Source organism: Dromiciops gliroides, chromosome 5 (genome assembly GCF_019393635.1).
Source record: "Dromiciops gliroides isolate mDroGli1 chromosome 5, mDroGli1.pri, whole genome shotgun sequence".
In the NCBI taxonomy this organism is placed as follows: domain Eukaryota; kingdom Metazoa; phylum Chordata; class Mammalia; order Microbiotheria; family Microbiotheriidae; genus Dromiciops; species Dromiciops gliroides.
In genome coordinates this window covers 64,890,444-64,912,614 of record NC_057865.1, presented here as the reverse complement: position 1 = coordinate 64,912,614, position 22,171 = coordinate 64,890,444, and the positions used below count along the sequence as shown (strand labels likewise).

The following is a 22,171-nucleotide window of genomic DNA, read 5'->3' as shown; positions in this document are numbered from 1 at the left end:
TAAAGAGCTGTTTAGGCTAAGGTTTTGTCTCCATGAGATTCTTGAACTGCTCACCTAATTAGTCATTTCTGTCACCAGATTTTAAAGATTTGTTTACTGAATTGTGTTTGAGTGATCTGAGTTAGTTAGGTGGTTGTTTTGGCTTCCTTTGGATATGCACATATTCTTTTAAAAAATTGTCAAGTGCCCACTATAATTTCCTTCTCCTTATGGGTGCTTTATAACTTAGTTATAGGGTATTTGGAATGTGATTACAGAATAAAAATTAACTGTAACTTTGAACCTGTCCTGTCAGATGTGATCTATCTGCAATTAATTTTTACCTTTTTCCCCCCTTTTGTTGCCAACGTAAAGTGGCTAAAAGCCAAGGTAAGAGCAGTTATTTCTCATTTGATACAGTGTCCCCTCTATTGATAAAGGCTGCAAAGCCACTAAAATTGAAAATGCTCTTGTACATCTCTTTGCTTTTTCATAGGTTATGTAGAATAAATATGCTCAATTTAAATTCAAATCAGCAACATTTAGCCTGGATGTGTTAATATATCAAGGATATATTAACATTTGCCTTGATATAGATACCTCCATTTCTCTAACATTTAATGCTTTGCTCATATTTGATAGATGGATGCCTTGCTCTTATTGACTTACATTTTTAGGAGGCTTCCCCGACATTGTGTGTAACATTTCTTATTTTTATCCAAGGAAATAAATAATAAAATATGTAAGTGAAAATGGAAATATGAGATCATCTTATATTTCTAAGTTTTTGAAGACCTAGTACTTCGATGAAAACTACTGCTATGAAAGATAATTAGTGACTTTTAAGGGGTGCTTCAACTGTTAATCAGTATTGAACTTTAAACATGTATAAATGGAATTAAAAATAATAATGGAAACAAAAGCCCAAATTTTCATTTTTGGTGTAATTTTTCCCTTGCTTTTAAGCACACTTACTGAAATATGCTTTTCAAAATTGTCTGGGAAGCCTCACTTCACGTCCTTATATTAAAAAATAATACTTGAGTGTCAAAACACAAAGAGAACAGTTTGATATGAAAATAAAAGCCTTTCCTTCAATATTTTAGCATGGAAATAACCAGCCTGCAAGAACTGGCACACTGTCGAGAACAAATCCACCTACACAGAAACCGCCAAGCCCTCCCATGTCAGGCCGGGGAACATTGGGGTAAGAATCCAGCTACTTGTTATTACTTCCGAAATGAATTTAGAATGCCAAGTGAACGGGTATTAGTGGAGGGTAAGCCCTGCATTAAGTAAATTGACTAGAATCCTGTACTTGACCCTTGATATCCATGGAATCCACATCTTATCATCTAAAGGCAGCTTTAATGCACTGGACAGAGCTCTGGGCCTGGAATAAGGAAGACCTGAGATCATTTCCCACCTCAGACACTTGTGACTTGGGCGAGTCATTTTACTTCTGATTAATCAGGATTAATGTGAAGATCAAATGAGGTATATTTGTAAAGCTCATAGCACAGTGCCTGGCACATATTACATACATACTACGTAAATGCCATCCGCCTCCTCCTCCTCCTTAAAATTGTTCTATATCTTTGGTACTTCATTAAGGTCTCTTTGATGGGACCCTAGATGGCACGGTGTTAGAATAATATCCCTCTGTGCACGAGAGTTATGGGTATCTGTAGATGAAGAGATTTTCTGTATTTCAATCTTACTTTGGTTTGTTATAAACAAAGTGTTATTCTTTCATAAGTGTATGTGATATTTCTATGCTAAATCTTTTGGGCAGGTGTTGATTCTTTATAGATTTGCCTTTATCTTTATTTATTTATTTCTTTTTGGTGAGGCACTTGGGGTTAAGTGACTTGCCCAGGATCACACAGCTAGTAAGTGTCAAGTTTCTGAGGCCAGATTCGAACTCAGGTCCTCCTGAATCTAGGGCTGCTGCTTTATCCACTGTGCTACCTAGCTGCCCCATGGTGCTTAGTTTTTTTTTTTTTTTTTTGAGATATTTTATTTTTTCCGTTACATGTAAAGATAGTTCTCAACTTTTGTTTATACATGCTTTACAATTTCAGATTTTTCTCCCTCCCTCCCTCCCCTCCCTCCCCCCTCCCCTAGACAGCAGGTAATCTGATATAGGTTATATCTATATATATCTATACATATACATATAGATATATATATACACACACATATATATACACATAATAACATTAATCCTATTTCTGCATTAATCCTGTTACAAGAGAAAGAATCAGAGCAGTGATGCAAAACCTCAAAATAGAAAAAAAAAACAACAGCACCCAAAACAAAAGAAATAATATGGTTCAATCAGCATCTATACTCCACAGTTCTTTCTTTCTTTTTTTTTTCTTGGATTTGGAGATCCTCTTCTATCATGAGTTCCCTGGAACTCTTCTGTACCATTGCATTGGTGAGAAGAATATAGTCCATCACAGTAGGTCAACACTCAATGTTGATGATACTGTGTACAATGTTCTTCTGGTTCTGCTCATCTCACTCATCATCAGCTCACGTAAGACCCTCCAGGTTTCTCTGAACTCTTCCTGCTCATCATTTCTTACAGCACAATAGTATTCCATTGTATTCATATACCACAACTTGTCCAGCCATTCCCCAATTGATGGGCACCCCCTCAACTTCCAATTCCTTGCTACCACGTAAAGAGCAGCTATAAATATTTTTGTACACGTGGGTCCCTTTCCCCCTTCCATGATTTCTTTGGGCAAAAGACCTAAAAGTGGGATTGCTGGGTCAAAGGGTATGCATGGTGCTTAGTTTTTAAAATTAAGTTCAAACATTTCAGTTAAGACTTTATCTTGGAATGCTTATAGAGCTTCAGGATACATGGTACTTAATTTTTCTTCTGCTTTTCAACTTTTTTGATTATAAACATCATGCTGGTGTGTTTAATTTCTTTGATACCCAAGTTAATTAGAACTAAATCTCAGTTGACTTCTCTCTATTTAGCCTTTTTTCAAGATCAGTTTTTTTTTTTTTTTGCAGGGCAGTGGGGGTTAAGTGAACTTGCTCACTCAGGGTCACACAGCTAGTGTCAAGTGTCTGAGGCCCCATTTGAACTCAGGTCCTCCTAAATCCAGGGCCAGTGCTTTATCTACTGTGCCACCTAGTTGCCCCAATCAATGTTTTTTTAAAAAGATTTTTTCCTCACTGCAGATAATTTATCTACCTCCCTTGTTTCATTTTGTTTATTCATTCATTCATTCATTTACTTATTTATTCATATATTCACTTATTCATTCATTCATTTTTGGGTGGGGCAGTGAGAGTTAAGTGACTTGCCCAGGGTCACACAGCTAGTAAGTGTCAAGTGTCTCAGGCTGGATTTGAACTCAGGTCCTCCTGAATCCAGAACCTGTGCTTTATCCACTGTGCCACCTAGCTGCCCCTCATGTTTCATTTTAATTAAACATCATTTGTACACCTACTCTCTATAGAGCACTCTTTCCCCTGGAGGGAGGAGGTAATGAATGATTAATAAGATAAAGTGCCTGTATTCATGGAGCTTATGATCTGAAAGGGAGATATTAAAAAAAAATGCTCCATGATACAAAGTAGAACAAGATAAGTACATAGGAAAGGTACCAAATGTTAGGTGGGGCCTAAGGAAAAAAGCATTACCCTTTGTCACAGTCAGTAGGTAAAATGGAATTTGCATGAATGTAAGTGCTGCCAGAGAATTAGGACTATTGTCATGGAAATTTCTAAGTCCAAGGAAGTAAAAGAAACAGTGAAGTCTCCAAGCTGTAGAAGATAGGTTTATTGAGAGAGGGTACCGGTCTCAGGTCTGGGACCCAAAGACCTCGAGTGGTGTCACTCAGTTGCTTTTATACCCCTATGAGGCTTAAATGCTTATTACACCTTCCTATTTTTAGACAGACCCCTCCCGAAACACCATTTATACTACACAATTCAAGTGATGTATGTACAACAAATCCTCACTGACTATTGGAAACCTCAGTCTTATGCAAAATTATGTAATCCATCTAGTGGGTGGTGGCATAGTGGATCTTACATACAGTGCTAGAAACCCAGTTGAAAGAATGGGATGGTGAAATCCATCAATGCCACCCACCTCCAAAGGTAACTTTTCTCAAGGTCTGATTGGTCCAGAGTAACTATTGACCTTTAAGCTAATTGGTGGATACCTAACCACAGTGGAGTAAACTAAATGGTTTCAATTATGTAGTTTCTGCATCAATCTAACATATAGCATATACATAAACTCTACAAATACCTATCTTATTCTATTATTATCTGCATAAGCTACTGAAAAATATCACTATTTATAGGCTAAATACTGATTATTCCCATAGTTAAATCTCATATCTAAGGGTTGGGTAAAATCCCACTCACACTATCTAAACCTAAACTCAGTTTTGTTTACTTATAATTTTTCAAATTTGTTTTATTGAATTTTCTTTTTGGAGAGTGGATGACAAGAATGTCATATCAAACTACTTAATAACTCCTCAGGAAATAATTATTTGCCATGGCTCTTCTACTGACTTTCTGACCCCGTATAAGACAATTTAACCTCTTTATATTTTGGCTCATCCATCTGTAAAATGGAAATTTTATTTGTGCTACCACAACCTCACTTATCCTACTGCTTTCACAATGGTATTCTCAAAAAGGAAATACCATATGTAGAAACAGTTTGCTTTCTTAGGAGAAAAGGTCCTGCATTACTCACCTGATTTTACTTTTTAAATATCTAATTTTGAATTAAACTCTTGTGAAATTATTGACCACATTCTATCAGCAAAGCATCAAATGGAATCTGAAATATTGAATAACCTATTTGGACTCTAATCTATATGCATCTTCTTTAATTCATAATTTTTACAACATGGCCTATTATGAAATGTTATTATTAATGGGTAACATTTATCATTAAACCTCTGCTGACTCTTTAAAATAATTCAAAATCTGCATTCTCTTCTTTAAGCCATGTTAGTATTAGGGGAATTTTCAAATTCATTTCAACAACTATTTGAGTGACTTCTGTTCTTTGTACTTAGGGTTATGGTATATAGAAGTGTGTGTGTGTGTGTGTGTGCGCGCGCGTGCGCGTGCGCATGTGTGTACATACCTAGCTTTTTGGAGAGATACAGATATGTATTGCCTGGATCCTGTCTTCTCTCTGAATTTCTTCAAGTCTTAGTTAAAATTCTACCTTCTGCGAAGCCATTCCCAGTCCCCCTTAATGCTGTTTGTTGCCTTCTCTCTGAGATTATCTTCAATTTAACCTTTATCTTGTTTGCATGTTTTCTTCCCCATTGGATTGTGAACTGCTTGAGAGAAGGGAATGTTTGCCTGGCACATAGGAAGCACTTCATAATTGCTGGTTGGTTTGACTCCCCTTAATCACAGAGCTTTGGGATTGATGGGCCGGGCCTTCCCCAGCTGCATTTTGGTGTGGCCAGCATAGTCTTGTATCACATTTGGAAAGTGGCTGTCTGTTCTCTTTTGCTTGTCAAGAAAGGTATCAGCAAACAGCTCGACTTATTCTTGAAGTTTGAGGTCTTTGCCCAAACAATTGTTGTTTTTTGTTATTTTAGTAAATCAACAGTATTATTGGATTCAGAGTTAAAATCCATTTTATTAATCGCTTCAGTAACTTTTCACCGTTACTCTGGGTTGATAAAATTGAATTCTGATTTGAATAAAAATCTCTTCATTAAATGTTTCCTCATTGATATCATACAATGTTTTGTTTCTTTAGGCGGAATACTCCTTACAAAACCCTGGAACCTGTTAAACCCCCAACAGTTCCCAATGATTATATGACAAGTCCAGCCAGACTTGGAAGTCAGCATAGTCCTGGAAGGACAGCATCTTTAAATCAGAGACCAAGAACACACAGGTATGTCAGCTCCCGAAAGTGAAAACTGAATTGAATTGATAAAAGAACACCAAAAATACATTGAGTAAACATTAAGTCTTCCCACAAGACTGGCACAGAGTGTATCAATAAAAGGAGATATGTGGCATATTTAAAACATGTGCATAAATCAGTATTTCTGCTTCTTTTCTATATCTATCAACAGTATTTTTCTTTCTTTTTTATTTTGGTGAGGCAATTGGGGTTAAGTGACTTGCCTAGGGTCATACCACTAGTAAGTATTAAGTGTCTGAGGCCAGATTTGAACTCAGGTCCTCCTGACTCCAGGGCCAGTGCTTTATCCACTGTACCACCTAGCTGCCCCTATCAAAAGTATTTTTCAACTCTGATATTAATGTTTTTAGAAAAATAAATGTAATTTTTAAAAGTTTGTATTGAAGTAAAAAAAATCAGGTACTATTTTAGATATTTTTAGATGCCAGGGGAATGCCAAAATGTCAGAAATTCCCAAGTCTTCCCAAGAACCTGTTGTGAAAGTCCTTCAACTTCTCTGGGCATTTCCTCAGTTTTAAAATTATGAAGGTTGGACTTGCTGAATCTGTGATTCTACTGGCAAAATATCACTCTTCAGAAATCAGACAAAATGGTCTTAGTATAGTAATCTTGTTTTGTTTATTAATCCATTTTCATAGATATTGACAGCCTGACATTAATTACATGAAGATATTATAGTTATATCTTTCTTTTTTAGGCTTTTAGTCAAGTCCATGAGGAATTCATTTTAGTTGTATTCTTCGTGCAAATATTCCCAGTTTTTTCTTTATTTTTTTTTGGGGGGGGCAATGGGGGTTAAGTGACTTGCCTAGGGTCACACAGCTAGTGTCAAGTGTCTGAGGCCAGATTTGAATGCAGGTACTCCTGAATCCAGGGCCAATGCTTTATCCATTGCGCCACCTAGCTGCCCCATATTCCCAGTTTTTTGACCTACAGACTCCTAATTGCACAGGGATTGTTGTCTCTGAGTTATTCTTATGATAAATAGTTGTCCTGCCATTTGTAGAACTAATGTATGTTTCTTTTTAAAATCAGTTGACTGCAGAATATGCATGTGTATTCCCTTCAGAGATGTGTTCGATAATATATGTTGGTCAAAGACTCAAAACCTGAAAGAAACCCAACCATCTCATCCAACTCCCTTATTCTACAGATGAGAGGATTGGCACAGAAAGTTTAGGTGATTTGTCCAAGGACACATTGTTAAGAATCAGAGTTAGGATTCAAACTTAGGTCCTTAGAGTAAGCTTTGAACCTTAGTGTTAAGTATGGAACTTCTTTTTGTTTGTTTGTTTTTTGTTTTTTTGGAGAGGCAATTGGGGTTAAGTGACTCGCCCAGGGTCACACAGCTAGTAAGTGAAAAGTGTCTGAGGCTGGATTTGAACTCAGGTACTCCTGACTCCAGGGCCGGTGCTTTATCCACTGCGCCACCTAACTGCCCCGGAACTTTTTAAAAAAAAAGTAATTGTATATTCCCTTTTTTTTTTTTTGAGTGGAGCAGCGAGGGTTAAGTGACTTGCCCAAGGTCACACAGCTAGTAAATGTGAAGTGTCTGAGGTCACATTTGAACTCAGGTCCTCCTAAATCCAAGGCCAGTGCTTTATCCACTGTGCCATCTAGCTGCCCCCTTGTATATTCCTTTTTAACATATTTTTTGAAATTTGCTTTTTAATTCAGCAGTTTCCACACTGAGTAAACAAACATCTCAACAGTATAACCACCACCAGTTCCATTGATAACACATTTGCCTTGTGCTCTTGAAGCCTGTGTTGTTGTTATTGCCTACCATCATATACCTTAGGTGTGAGAGATCCTTCCTAGAACATATTCTTACATGATAAGAAGTAGAAGAAAGATCAGTTGTGGCAGTTGATCTGTTTGGCCAAGAGGTTGATTCAAATCTAGCAAACTAGATTTTGTGCTATCTTAATGTTATGAAGAGATAATTTGATTTATCCTTTTGTACTGCTGTGATATATTTAGTTTTCTATTTCATTTTTATCATTCATTGTCACTTGTGTTTTTGGCATGTATTGAGATGAATGCTTTAATTTCCTAGACCAAGATGACTTCTAATGGCAATTCTGATTAATATATTTTAGCTTCTTCTGAATATAGTACTTTGATTTCTCCACTTTGAATACTTAACACAAATAGGTTAAGTGGAATAACCTTTTCCGAATCAGAACCACAAAATTTCAGAAGCAGAAAGATTCCTATAATCTGACCCATGCCTTAAAGAATTCTTACAGCAGTATAGCTGCAGTCATCATCCTGCTTTGGCTTGAAGATCCTTCAGTGAGTCAGAAGATGGATTTTATCCATCCAGTTTAGGCTTCAGCATTTCATGAAATTTATTACCAGTTTAACATTCAATAGCATTCAAGTTAATATTCATGGAGAATTATTTTGAGTGAACTTTAGGAATAATGCTGTTTTTTTTTTTTCCAGTGGTAGTAGTGGAGGAAGTGGAAGTCGAGAAAATAGCGGAAGCAGCAGTATTGGCATTCCCATTGCCGTGCCTACACCTTCGCCACCAACTATTGGACCAGGTGCTTTGTTTGGGAAGCTTTTTGAAAAATTGCTCTGTGATATTTACATTTGTGGGCATATGATTAGAAAAACAAAATAATTGACCAACTTGACCAGAACTGTCTTAGCAACTTTCTTTTCCGTGAGCTTACCTTATGTGCTGAATTCCTTAGGTTGCTACTTGAGGAAAAAGAACAAGGTCTGCAAAAAAATCTTTAGGTTAATTGGTTTTCTGTTTGATTGGGTACTTAGCTGCTGGATGGAATAAGTGGGCGTGATGATAATTGCTCTGTCTACATCACAGGGCTGTCATGAGGGAAAACCCGTGTTGTTAATGTCACTGTCCTCATCTACATTCTTAAACAAGCAAGCATAACTGTAGGGAATTTCTTTTGAAGTTCTAAGCTTTCTTAGATTTGATTTGTTATACGTTCTTTCCTAAGAGGTACAGGAAAGTAGCAGAGTCTTGTAAGCTGTAGGAAGTCATGAGATAGCAGCTAGGTGGCACAGTGGATAAAGCACTGGCCTTGAATTCAGGAAGGACCTGAGTTCGAATCTGGCCTCAGACACTGCACACTCACTAGCTGTGTGACCCTGGGCAAGTCACTTAACCCTCATTGCCCCGCAAAAAAAACCCCTCTATTCTGTGGTGTAAAATTTTTCTACATCTTATTTGGCTCATCTGTAAAATGGAATATTAATTGCTGTATTGTTCCATGAAGTAGTACAGTGAAGATGAAATGAGATATACTGGACAGTAAAAGTCCTATTACTTTATTGAAAGAATGTGGAATAAGTCAGAAGCTATTGTTACAATGCATTTAATTGAGCATAACAAAGATTTCTTAAAACAAATACATCATCTATGTAAATACATAGGATATTTTAAAAATAGAAAATATTACAAGAACTAGAAAAGAATCAATAACTTTGCTATGATATTTAAGGAAAAATCCTATCATACCCTTTGTAAAAGTAGGTATATTTTATAACCTAGAAGAGCATTAACTTAATTTCTTCCACTTTTAATTATCAATTTCCCCCCCTCATTTGAGGTGTAAGATCTACTTATATTTGTAACTATTTTTCTTTCCATATTCTTATTAGCAAACTGATTGCTTTCCTGTTGTCCAACTGTTTAGTTCACTTGCTTGTTCTCTGATTGGCATTATGAACTATTTTATTAGCACAAATTTCTGTCCCTCCTCTCTCTGGAGCTCCTCCTGCACCACCACTTCCTCCACCTCTCCTGACGGGCAGTATGATAGGTGAGAATTGTGTCGACCTGCGAGGGATTCGTTACTTTGCATAATTAATAATAACCTCTATTCTGACTAGACCACTTTTAAGGATTGTGTGTTGTTGATACAAGTGTGAACATTTAACATATCTAATCTAAACTAATATCTTCTGGTGAAAGGCCTCTGAAGTTATGCAGAAAGCAAGTATATCAATGAGTCTTGGAGGAAAACTTTCATTGCCTCATTTGCCTCACACAGAATAGCAAACTCTTTAGGGATAGCTTTTTAATGTGTAACTATTTTAGTCATTCTTGAATATTATATTTTTATTTGCATTGCAGAAATGCAGAAACGCGTAGGCACAAATGTGTATATATGTGCATATATCTATATACATACACATATTTTTATTTCAGTTTAAATGAGCTTAAGGTCCCTCCTGATAGAAGGCGGTGATGTTATAACGACATTGACTTCCAACCTGTTTTGTGACATGCTAGCATGTTTTGAACTTTAGTTACAAATTAATTTTCACTGGCTTTTTATAAAATAAATGCATGACATACAGTATTTTTCAGAGGGACACCTATAAATGATAGTATATTGTATCATATGATTAATAAAACCTGATTAGTTGTGAAGTTTTGAATAACTGGTACAGGTATAGTCCCATCTATTGATTTATTAACATTCTTTCCCTGCCCTCCAAAAAAACCCCAAAGTAAAAATCATCACTAGGTGTAGGGTAGGTTGGATTGGCAGCTGGCATGGGCTTCTTATAAAGGTACATAATGTCAATAACAGAAAACTTGCTCTCAGTAGTATATAGATAGCTTTTGGTGAGTCAAGTTGGCTATGCTGCAAAAACCTCTAGGAATACTAACATCTGGGAGAGTCCATGTGTTCTCCTTGCCTAGGGTGCACAAATGCTTCCTGTGGCTTCTGCTTAAAAATCTCTCTACCAGTGGTTTTGGCAGAAACGCATACACCTGTGGCTTAAGTAAGAGATCATTTCTCTCTGGAACTAGCAAACTCCTCCCCTGTTGTGAACATACTGGTTACTGTTCCATCAAGGAAACATTTTGTTTCTTGAGGAACAACAGGGGGGACTGTAACGATTGGAATGACGCCACCTGCTGGATACTTACTGTAGAAGAGTTCTGCCCATGAAGGGAAGGTCTTTGAGGGCAAGACCAGGAGTCAGGAAGTGACGCGGGCTAGTGGGAGGAGGAAGGAAGAGACTGGCGCTCAGTCTCGCTCTCTTTCCTGAGGACGCTGGTGGAGAAGGGAGCTAGAAATGTGCTCTCCCTTTAATAGATAGGAATCTAGGCCTTTCTCTCTCTCTTTACCAAATTCTTATTCTCCTTAATAAATACTTAAAAACCTAACTCTTGCTAAAGCTTATAATTTATTGGCGACCACTCATTAGATATTTTAGACAGACTAGCTAGAATTTTAGCCCTTAACATTACTAGACAGCACCTAGAACCTCTGGAAAGCCAGAAATGCACATTGTCAAGGCCCATGAACTTGGAAACTAAAAATGCTCAAGATTCCCCCCCTCCCCCCATCCTCAGGGCAAGCTTATTTGTGCTTGTTTTACACACAGCTCTCCGACTCGACTGACTTGTTTTTGCAAACCCACCTGCAGAGTAGAAACAGTAGAGTTAGTGAGAAGAGCTGTTGGAGGCTGCATACTCAGAGCAGTGAAAAGTGGAAGTATTTCAGCAAGCCCAGAAGTCTGGGGGTCATTTGCTTTTAGGGGCCCTTTAGGATTTTGCACACCTTTGTAGCACAGTAGCATAATGAGCACTTATGATAGTGATTCCAACTTGGTAAGAAAAAGTTACTTTATGTTTGGCATACTCTGTTTAAGAAGGGAGGAGGAAAACATATCCAGCAATTTAGAATTGGATAGAAATCCATGATTTGACAATTAATTTAATTTGTAAAACTTTATGTGTAGGCATATAGTAAATGCTAAATAAAAGTTTATTTAATTGAATTGTTTAAAGAGATGATTCCTGTTCTTCAGGGAAACCCCAAACTGTCTTATATTCTTGATCATTGTCTAGCTTTCCAGTTTCATCTACAAAGTCAAGTCATCTGAAATTTGGGATGGGTCAGAGAGAGAAATGTAAAATGAGGGGACTCTGTGACTGACCCTGGTCAGTGTTCATATTTTTGTGTTTTAAAAGTACAAGTTAATCCAAAAGTTAGCTTTGATTAATTCAGCAAACTTTAGAGGCTTTGATCCACATTAACTTTGTATTCTACAGTTGTTAATCAGAGTGACTTAAAAATATTTGTTTGATATAGATATTAAGCCTGTAAATAGGTTAAAACATGCCAGTCCCACCCAAGGTAGTACATCTGAAAATTTGCTAAGAAACTTTATTTGAAAATTACATAGCTTACTTAGAACATCCCAGTTTTGTCAGAGTAGACATTTTCATCATAAATTTTGCAGATGTATAATGTAGAAGGAAAGTGTTTCTACAAAAGTCTCTAAAATATTTTACTACTCACTGCAGATGAGCTATGTTGATGCAGTCACTAAAATGAATGGAATACCAAATATGGCTGGCTCTTGTGAGCAAATTGGCTTAGGCTTCTGATTTCCTAATGAAACATGTATTCATCCAGCTAAATGCTCATGATTGTGTGTTGAAGATTTTGATTCCAGACCTTTCCCTTTCCTTTCACAGTGCAGAGGTATGTTTGTTGCAAATAAAAAATAATATTCTCAGATATGAAAACTAACTTAAAAACAACAACAGGTTGCTCTTGTTCTTGATTTTGTTTTATATTTTATTCCATTATGAAGGAATAGAAAAGATGTGTATTCTACCCACAGTTATAGTGATCATCTTATCTTCCCCTTTCTTCATGTCTCACGCCCCCCATTGTAATAAATAACTCCAACGTGAGATCTCTTTCTGTTGTGTGACGTGATATATATCGCTTAAGTCTTTTTTGTTGGTTCCCTTTGGCTGATGCTTTTCAGTGGCCCCGAGTTCAGCTCCTGGTTCCCAGTATGGCACAATGACCAGGCAGATTTCTCGACACAACTCTACTACTTCTTCGGCATCTTCGGGTGGATACAGACGAACTCCCTCTGTGACTGCTCAATTTTCTGCTCAACCTCATGTTAATGGCGGTCCTCTTTATTCTCAAAATTCAAGTAAGCCCCTGTGCTTTGCAGGCATGTAGCATCAGTGGAGCACTTTGGAAGTAAATTATTTGGAACTGTGATTCTTGCCAGTGATAGACAACAATCAAAACCACAGTTTCATGCTAGTTTCTTTGTTTCCTTTAGGAAGTTAGTGCCTGTTGGAGCATGAATGAGACTGAATACTAAACGCTTTCTACAATGAATTCTACACCATCTAAAATACTTAGCATTCCAAATTCAAATGAAGCCATTCTTCATATAGTATTTATTGTCTATGTAACCTAAAAAAAGCCCTAGAAACAATATTCTTGGAGCAAAAGAATTTCAGTTTGTATTTATTGGTTAAGTAGATGTTAAGACTACTTGTAAAAATTGGACATTGCCAAAATTGTGATATTTTCATTTTCTTTTTAAAATGATAAAGAAATTGCTGGCTATCACTGTTTTAAAAGAGTTTCAAGTTAAAAGAAAGGCTCAAATTGGTTGGTAGCAAATCTTTGATAATATTACTGATGATTATTTACACTTTTATTTGTTTCACTAAAGAAAATAATCCCAGAAATAGATTTTATTTTTACTTTATTCTGTTCACTCTAATCTTGGCACATCTCAGCACTAACCACTGTAGTGTAAAAGCTGTTGCTGTCAAAGTTTTAGGAAGGCTTCAGATCATTTGAATTGACGATAGGATAGACATTGGTTTTGCTTTTCATATTTAACCAAAAAAGAGAAAATCTGAAATGAGAGCCCTTTTACAAGGATGTGTTATTGATAAATATAAGTCCCAAACTCAGCCACACACACCTCCAAATCACCTTCAGGGAATAACACTTAACTCTAAAACGGTTTCTCTTTTTAGTTAAATTTCTTTGATGAAAAGAAACTACTCTGCACGTCCATGCTAGTGGAGTCTTTTATTATTATAATTTGGGTGTTTTGATTCAAGAATCCGGCTGTAATTTATGATACAGAATTTTGATGTAGAGTCTTTGTAGATAGTACATATGCTAGTACTGTTTGTTTTCAGTGAATGTCCTCATTTTAAGGTGAAAGGTAACGAGGAAGGAAAAAACATCTACTTTTTGTATTTAAAATATCAAAACAAAAGATTTTTGATTGTACCATGGCTAAATCTTTAGGTAGTAGAGAGCATGAATAGTATAGATGTCTGATATCCATAGATAATCTGAAAACTGTTTTTAGCCTGTGGGTTTTAAACTTCTGTGTCAAAATTTTTATCTGAGATGTTATAACGGGCATCACAATGGACTAGTTTGAGTCTAGTCTCAAATTTTCTTACAGTCCCTCTCGTGAGGGAGCCTGTCAAAAGACTTGAAATAATCAAGTTCTGAAATATTTAGAAATGTTTTTGGTTTGTTACTAAACAGAAAAAGTTGCCAGTTTTGAAATACAATAAACGTAACAGTCTTTAGGAACCCATATGCAAATTATTCTCATGGAATTTTAGTTTTATGTCCCTTTCATTATATTCCTGTTATTCCCTCCTAAGGCATTTTGCCCATTAGCAGAGTTTTTAGTGACTTATTCCATATTCCATTTTCCACTTGATTTAGTGTAGTGATATTTACTCCTACTAATTCAGATATAATTTAATTTCCAAAAGAATGAATTCCTATAGAACGTTTTGTCCCAAACAAGGCCTCAAATTTCAGATTATTTCATTGTGTGTTGTCAAATGTCTGAATTACTGTTGATGTCAAAGTAATAACTTCTAAAGCTTTTTTTTTTTTAGTGTTTTGATGTGCGTATTTTTCTCCCCCCCAACTTCAGTTTCTTTTATAAAACTTTTAGATCTTGTGGTTATAATTAATCTTTTGAAAACAGACTGATTTTTATAATTTTCCTTTTAAAGTAAATACACATTCCCATACTAACCAGCATGGCTAGTACCAGAGTTTGTTTTTATAAGGTGTGTGTGTGTGTGTGTGTGTGTGTGTGTGTTTTTAACTTCATAGAAATTTTTGTATAAAAAATTGTGACATTTTGGAACGTTTCCATGTAGAGTTATTGGGGTTAAAATTAGTTTAGTAGCGAACTGAATGCTATATTTATACATAAAATGAATATTAATGATCTTTTATATTGTTTTGTTTATTAAACTTTTGCTTCCCTAAAAACCTAAGAACCTCCTTCAGATTTTACTGTGTACCTGCACGTTTTTGATAGACCCTGAGTTTGATTGTCATCGCAGTATAAGGGTCATTGGGAAAACACCAGTATATACACATGTGTGTATGTAGTCATAGATTTATCTGTGTCTATGTACACATGTTATTTATTTAGTATCGGTATGTACTAGTAACTTGGGAGGACCAGTCTTTTCCTAAAAGATTCTGCAAGTTTTCTGATCATTGAGTATTATTGATCAAGGAAAATCTACCCTTTCTTTAGTCAAAAGTGACAAAGTAAATAAAGGGATTAACCACCTGAGTACATAATTCCATGTAATTTTTACATATTTCTTTGAAATTACATTAATTTCAGTAAAGAATTAGAATTTATACCTGTCATCAAATTTGTGATTATTCATCAGAAATTAGATGTTATTTATCAATAAACAGTATTGCAAAGTCATTCAAAATGGCTGATTAATGATATAAGGATTAAATTCTGTCAAAATGTAATAAAAGTTAAAGCATTTATAAATCAGTCATTTTGTCTGTTGAGAGATAAGTGTTAATCATTTACAATCAATGATTAGGTCTACTTTTAAAACAAAGGTTTAGAATAAATGATTTAGATAAAATAAAGGTTTAGGGGGCAGCTAGGAGGCACAGTGGATAAAGCACCAGCCCTGGATTCAGGAGGACTTGAGTTCAAATCTGGCCTCAGACACTTGACACTTATTAGATATATGACTTTGGGCAAGTCACTTAACCCTCATTGTCCCACCCCCCAAAATAAAATAAAATATAGGTTTAGACTTAAATGCAAATATACCTTATTTTACAAAGTAGAGGTGTTCCTTGGAAAGTTGTATATAAATTATATTTTTATAAATCCAAATTACTTTTTTTTACATGCAGGAATTTTCTTTAAAAGAATCTGTTGTGGTAACAATAATTATTCCCTAATTGATCTATCTATAAGTGTTGCTGTATGATAGGAGACAAGGGTGTTAGTTGTGGTTCTGCCACTTGTTAGCCCTATTTGTCTTCATCTCTTTAGTCCTTAGTGCCCTCACTTATACAATGAAGAGGTTGGACTTAAAGGTCCCTTACAGGTCTAAAATTATAAGATTTGAAGTATGGATTTTGGTATATTCTTATTTTAAAGCAGAGGAAACCTGTATTTGTTTTTTCTCTGCGTGGCAGGAAAGTCCCCTCTTTTAAGTTCTATAGGCATTTCTAGGAAGTAATAGCCCCAGAGTTTGTCATTTCATCCATCATATAAAAAGAATGTGGGGGCAGCTAGGTGGAGCAGTGGATAAAGCACTGGCCCTGGATTCAGGAAGACCTGAGTTCAAATCTGGCCTCAGACACTTGACACTTACTAGCTGTGTGACCTTGGGCAAGTCACTTAACCCCGTTGCCCTGCCCCGAGGCCCCCCTCCCCCCCCCCCAAGAATGTGGTGGGGTGTTAAGCAAAAATCTCTTACAGAAGTTTTACGTTATTCAGGTTAGACTGTCTCCTTAATTTCCATTTTTAGTCCTTTTAAAAACTATCACTTGATCAAACCAATTCAACATTAGCTTTGCTTTGGGGAAATAAACTTGGAGATGCTGTAGGTTTTGTTTTAGTTTTAGTTTTTGTTTTGTTTTTGTTTTGTTTCATTTGCAGACTGTTCTTTGCATACTTATGTTTGTGGTCCTTGTAACTGACTTCTGCTTTTTGTTTGTTTCTTTTTCTTTCCTTTATCTGTTTTACTTCCCCCATACCGTGTTGTTGCTACCAGTTTCTATTGCTCCACCCCCTCCCCCTATGCCTCAGTTGACTCCACAGATACCTCTCACAGGCTTCGTGGCCAGGGTGCAGGAAAACAGTAAGTTTGGACAAACTGAGCTGTCAAAGAATAGAGGCTGTCTCCTTATAGCATGCATGGCTGGCGAGTCAGATTTTTCCTTCCCCCTCCCCCCCCCTTTTTTCTTTTTTAAGAAAAGCTAATCCTATCTTGAATACAGGCGCAATATGCTATCAAAATTGCAGAGCACGATCTTCAGTTTTTTTCTGTTGTGTGCATGATCACTGACCCATATAAATTTCCAAACGGACCCTGTATAATGGGTGTCAAATGATTTAAAACACAAGGTTCTCAAGACAAACATCCAACTCCAAACTTTTGGGAAACCCCTTTCTATCTTTTGATATATCTATCTGTATATCTATATCTGGGAGTGTTTCCTCATAAGTTGTGTATTCTGTTGCCACACACCATTTTTTATTTTAGCATCAAGTAACAGAATATGTAGTGAGCATACATACTGTGCAATTTGAATGGAGTTTTTAATTATGATAGTTTGACACTTGCCTAGTTTATACATTAACCGTTTTATGCTTGACATGGTAGAGTCAGTCTTCAAAAACAAGCAGATTACTCCATGGTTCACATTTTAAGGGATGGATGTTAATGAATTTCTAAGGGCTTTTTGCTTAATGCAGATGCCTCCAGACAAAAAATGGATGAGACAATTATTGACTCCTTTAATGATCTCTAGTAAGAAAGGATTTAATGAGTTTTGGAAACTACTTTGAGTTTATAGTTTGGAAAAATTTTAGCTAGATTATACTGTTACCTGATTAATTCAAGGAAGTACCAGAAACTACTTTGGTTTTCACTACAAAAGCACCACAAATTCTTTTTTCCTTGGAAAATCTGAGTAATGTTTAGCAAGGATCATTTTTATCGTGATAAACTAGTCTGAATGACAATGGGTAAGTAGGATGCTGGGGTCAGGTAGTTTTAATTTATAAATTCCTTGAGTGTAGGGCAATGTGTCTTATTCCATCTTTCTATGTCTTTCACACCCACTCTTTGTGCACAGTAGTGACTTAAAACATTTTTTTGAATTGAATTGGGAGTCTTCAACATAATTCTTAGGGAGTGTGATCTGAGCAAGTATCCTCACATAGCCAGCCTGTCCAACAGTAGAATACATTGTTAGGAATTGCAGTTTATTTTGACCCTCTTGATAATATAACTGAGTAACTTTTCATTTTATTGAGTTACTCCTACATATAAAGCATTGTACTCATGCTGTGCTGTATATGATATTGTCTTGGCTCTCTATTTATTTGATTGTTTATTTTTTGTGAAGCAGTGATAAATAGCATATGTAGGCCCTATGAAAAATGAGTATTTGCCTCTTTAAGATATGCCATTTCTTTGGTGTTAACTATTTTGGTATTCTGGGTGGTTACCTATCATTCAGTTTACTGATACCTTAGACTGATCTGGAATGAGTTCTGAGTAATCTTAAAATATTGAAGACCTGGGGGGCAGTGAGGTGGCACAGTGGATAAAGTACTAGCCCTGGAATCAGGAGGACCTGCATTCAAATCCAGCCTCAGACACTTGACACTTACTGGCTGTGTGACCCTGGGCAAGTCATTTAACCCTCATTGCCCTGCGCCCCTCCCCCCCAAATATTGAAGACTTTTGGATTAATAATATCATTATCTCCTTAGTGTAGAACCAGCAGATCTGGCTTGATAATTGGACTATGTTGGTAATGTAATTTAATTAAGTTAACCTTCCCAAAATTGAGGAATTGGGGAAACTGCCTTTCATGTAGCAGTGATTAAAACCCAAACCTGTGAAATAGTGAGCATGATAAAAATACATGTAGCTTTGTTCTTGCATCCATTTACTAAGTAGATGAAATTTGTTTAAAAGGCTACCATTGGACTTTGATATAATTGTAATTGTAATATACAAAGCCTGTTTCTAGTTTACTCCATGGTAGAAAGTGATGTGGTTTAGTCCTAGGTTGGCTTACAGATTGATTTGGAACCAGGCACTTCCTTGCCTTGTAACCTAAACTGCTCATCTGTATGATTTGCCATCCACTGTCTGTACAAGATTCATGATGGAGAATTTGTAAAGCAAATCCCTAGATCCCAGCCTTGCTTATGGCCTCCTAGTGGTGCTTGAATGTGTAGAAATTAACCCAGCCTATAAGTGTTTCAGTTTCTGCTAGTTTAAATAAAATCTTAGTACCTCAAATTGTCCTGTTAACAAGTGTGATTTTCAAGGTGTATTCTCCTAGTATGATAATTCTTCAAAGGCATTTATTAAATACCCATTTTGGTATTTCTTTGCTCAGGTGTTGTACAAAACTAGATTGACTAGGCCCCTGCCAATTACAAGTCTAAAATCTGGGACACATCAGTGTGGATTTATATGCATGAGATTATCTGATGAGAGACATCTCAAAAACATTGAACAAATGAAGAGAAATAGTAGCTGAACAGTTAAAACCAGGCCTCTACGTAGAAGAAATTGAATTACCTGTTTCTGTCGTTTACTTGTTCAGAATTGTATAAAATGTCACATACGGATCTTGGATAGTATGTGGGCTCATAGTGCTGCACTGTAGAAGCTTTTTTCATGTCAACCCATTAAATTGACTGAAAGGGAGGAATATTGCATAGAAGTGTCTTAAATCTATATTCCAGGCTAAAAGTATGTTCTCAAATAGCCAGGTATTCCACACGTAAAGTAAGTAAACTTTGGAATGCCACTCATCAAAGCACATTCTAGTGGTTCTTTCTTTGGCTGTTTAACTAGATGTGAACTAATGTGTTTTATAATGTGAATTTTGCCTCTGTCCATTTTCTAGCTGTTAAACCAACTCAGCCCTTTGTCTTTTGAAGAGAGCACAACAATATTTTGTATAGATCATAGACTAGGAACTTAAAACTGATCATCAATGATGATTCTTTATTGAACTGCTTAAAATTCAGAACTAATAGTGACCTGGGTATCATGTTATATCCAGTTAAGTGGTGGAAGAGTTCTATTTTTACTCAGAAATAGTTCCCAATTACAACATTTTCTTCTAGTTAATTAAAGACACCATCTAGAGATTCAATTAAAAATCATTTAAAAAATTTTGTAAAATACAAGTTTTCCTTTCCATTTTATCCTCTTGAATATTTTTGCTAATAACCAGAATACTAATAGTAGCTAGCATTTACATAGCACTTTATGGTTTGCAAAGCTCTTTACATGTTAATGGATGTGATATAAAAAATGTATACTCATATGATTTAATATACCTAGCATCTTTTTATTTTGTTATTTCTTTTCAGTGTTTACTTTTTACCAGTAATAATTAAAAATCTTAGTATGCTTCTTAAATAAACTTCAAACAAATAAATTTGAACGTGCACATGAACAACTTTGAAAAACACTGAATTTCACTTATTCTCATTTGAAATTTTTCTCCTTTTAGGCATTTCCATTTTCTCTTATCTGGTTAAAGTTTATTATTTTTTTAAAGTCCTAGTAACCTCTGCTGGTGACATATTTCCTAGTTTTTGTATTTAAAGCTCTTCTGAGGTAAAGACTAGGAGTATGGACGCCATCAATAGATCAGGAAAGGATAAATGTTAAAAACATAAGGTTGACTTTAGGCCAAATGATGGACTTAAAAAAGAACTTGTATCAAACCCTCACTAGTCTAATAAATTTGATACTTGTGTCCTGTCCTAGCTTTGGAATGGGACAGCCTTCTACTCCTGCAGAGCAAGTTTACAGTCCTGTGAAAGGAAAAACTCCCTCCTGACCCCCTGCAAATAATCGCTTTCCAAGTTACCTTTATTTTATTTCATTATTGCTGTTGTTAAATTATCTTTTAAATGCTGTTAAGTATATATAAGCTTTAACACACCAAGCTTTCCATTCCTAATCCGTGCATGTTGTTATAGTGCATGCTTCATACACTTTTGAGCTTTTCTTGAGTTTTATTAGTTTGTGAATTTTTATTTGGTGTTATTTCTGATCCCTACTAATTTTATGAGTACTTTTTAGTTGCTGATAGCCCTACACCGCCACCTCCTCCTCCACCAGATGAGATTCCTCTGTTTGATGACTCCCCTCCTCCACCGCCACCACCGCCAGTTGATTACGAAGATGAGGAGGCCTCGATCGTTCAGTATAGTGATCCATATGCAGACGGAGATCCTGCCTGGGCCCCTAAGAGCTACATCGAGAAAGGTAAGATACAGCTGTGCATGAGCTGATCTAAAACCTGTTGTAATGGGGAGCGTTTCTGATCATGAGGCCCGAAAAAACCTCCCTCAAAACAACCCACTCTGGAGACATCTTGTACTTTAGTGCTTTGGGAAAAATAAAGCAGATAAATGATCTGTCATCATTAGAAACTCTTGTAAATGGTGTCATTTTGCTAATATCTTATTAGATAAATCACTAGGATTAAGTTCCACTGGGTCCCTTGTCAAGTAATAACCTCAGTTTAATATGACATGCTTTTAACTTTCAGTATACTTATCTACCGATAAATATGGGTTAGGGAGCAGCAAATTCTATTTTCACTTTATTCTTCCCCAAATCGCTTCTTTTTCAAATCTGTGTGTGTATATAATTTCCCATGTCTGTTGGTATCTCTGTGAAAACGCCATTTGTTCCTAGGCTTTACCTTTTTTTCTTTTCTTTTTTCCCTTCCCTTCCCTTCCCTTCCCTTCTTTCCTTGTCTTTCCCCCCCTTTTTTTGAGGGGCAGGGCAATGAGGGTTAAGTGACTTTCCCAGGGTCACACAGCTAGTCAGTGTCAAGTGTCTGAGGCCAGATTTGAACTCAGGTCCCCCTGAATCCAGGGCTGGTACTTTATCCACTGCACCACCTAGCTGCCCCCAACCTTATTATTTTTCACTTCCCAAGAAGCTTCACTGCTTTCCAGTTGCCTTCCAGGACCAAATAGAAATTCCCTTGCATCATTTTAAGCCTGATTGTGAAGGGTATATATTTGTCAAGATGTTGTTGAATTTTGACTGACATCCAATGTTTTGGGTTACTCTTCCCAGTTTTGTTATCCACAGATTTGATAAACATGCCATTGAATTGCTGTGGCAAAAAGCATTCATTAGCCAGTGGGCAGGCTTTTGGGAATGAAGCTCTCTGAATTTAGCTATGCTGGTTCCTGGAGAGAAAGATGTTGGATCAGTTATCATGTCTGTTCTTGATGTTGGTAGAACTTGTCAGAGCTCGCACTCCATTTTTCCATCTTAGTACCAGTTTGGAAAAATTGCAAGCAGAGCTTCTGTTAGAGCTTTCAAGAACCCTCTCCTTTGTGTCAGGATAAAAGCACTGA

At 36.3% G+C, this 22,171-nt stretch overlaps 1 protein-coding gene across 9 annotated transcripts in view; it reads left to right on the top strand.

Moving 5' to 3' along the window:
* ABI1 (abl interactor 1) overlaps positions 1-22,171 on the top strand; it is a 111,343-nt gene that overhangs the window by 85,620 nt on the left and 3,552 nt on the right. The window contains exons 4-11 of one of the 9 annotated variants that reach the window (XM_043965700.1): positions 355-369; positions 1,086-1,186; positions 5,759-5,899; positions 8,384-8,484; positions 9,652-9,732; positions 12,713-12,889; positions 16,797-16,883; positions 20,874-21,059. In XM_043965700.1, coding sequence (XP_043821635.1) covers positions 355-369; positions 1,086-1,186; positions 5,759-5,899; positions 8,384-8,484; positions 9,652-9,732; positions 12,713-12,889; positions 16,797-16,883; positions 20,874-21,059 — 889 coding nt within the window. The remainder of the gene's footprint in view (positions 1-354; positions 370-1,085; positions 1,187-5,758; positions 5,900-8,383; positions 8,485-9,651; positions 9,733-12,712; positions 12,890-16,796; positions 16,884-20,873; positions 21,060-22,171) is intronic. The other 8 variants (XM_043965701.1, XM_043965703.1, XM_043965702.1 and 5 more) reach the window with 8 other exon arrangements.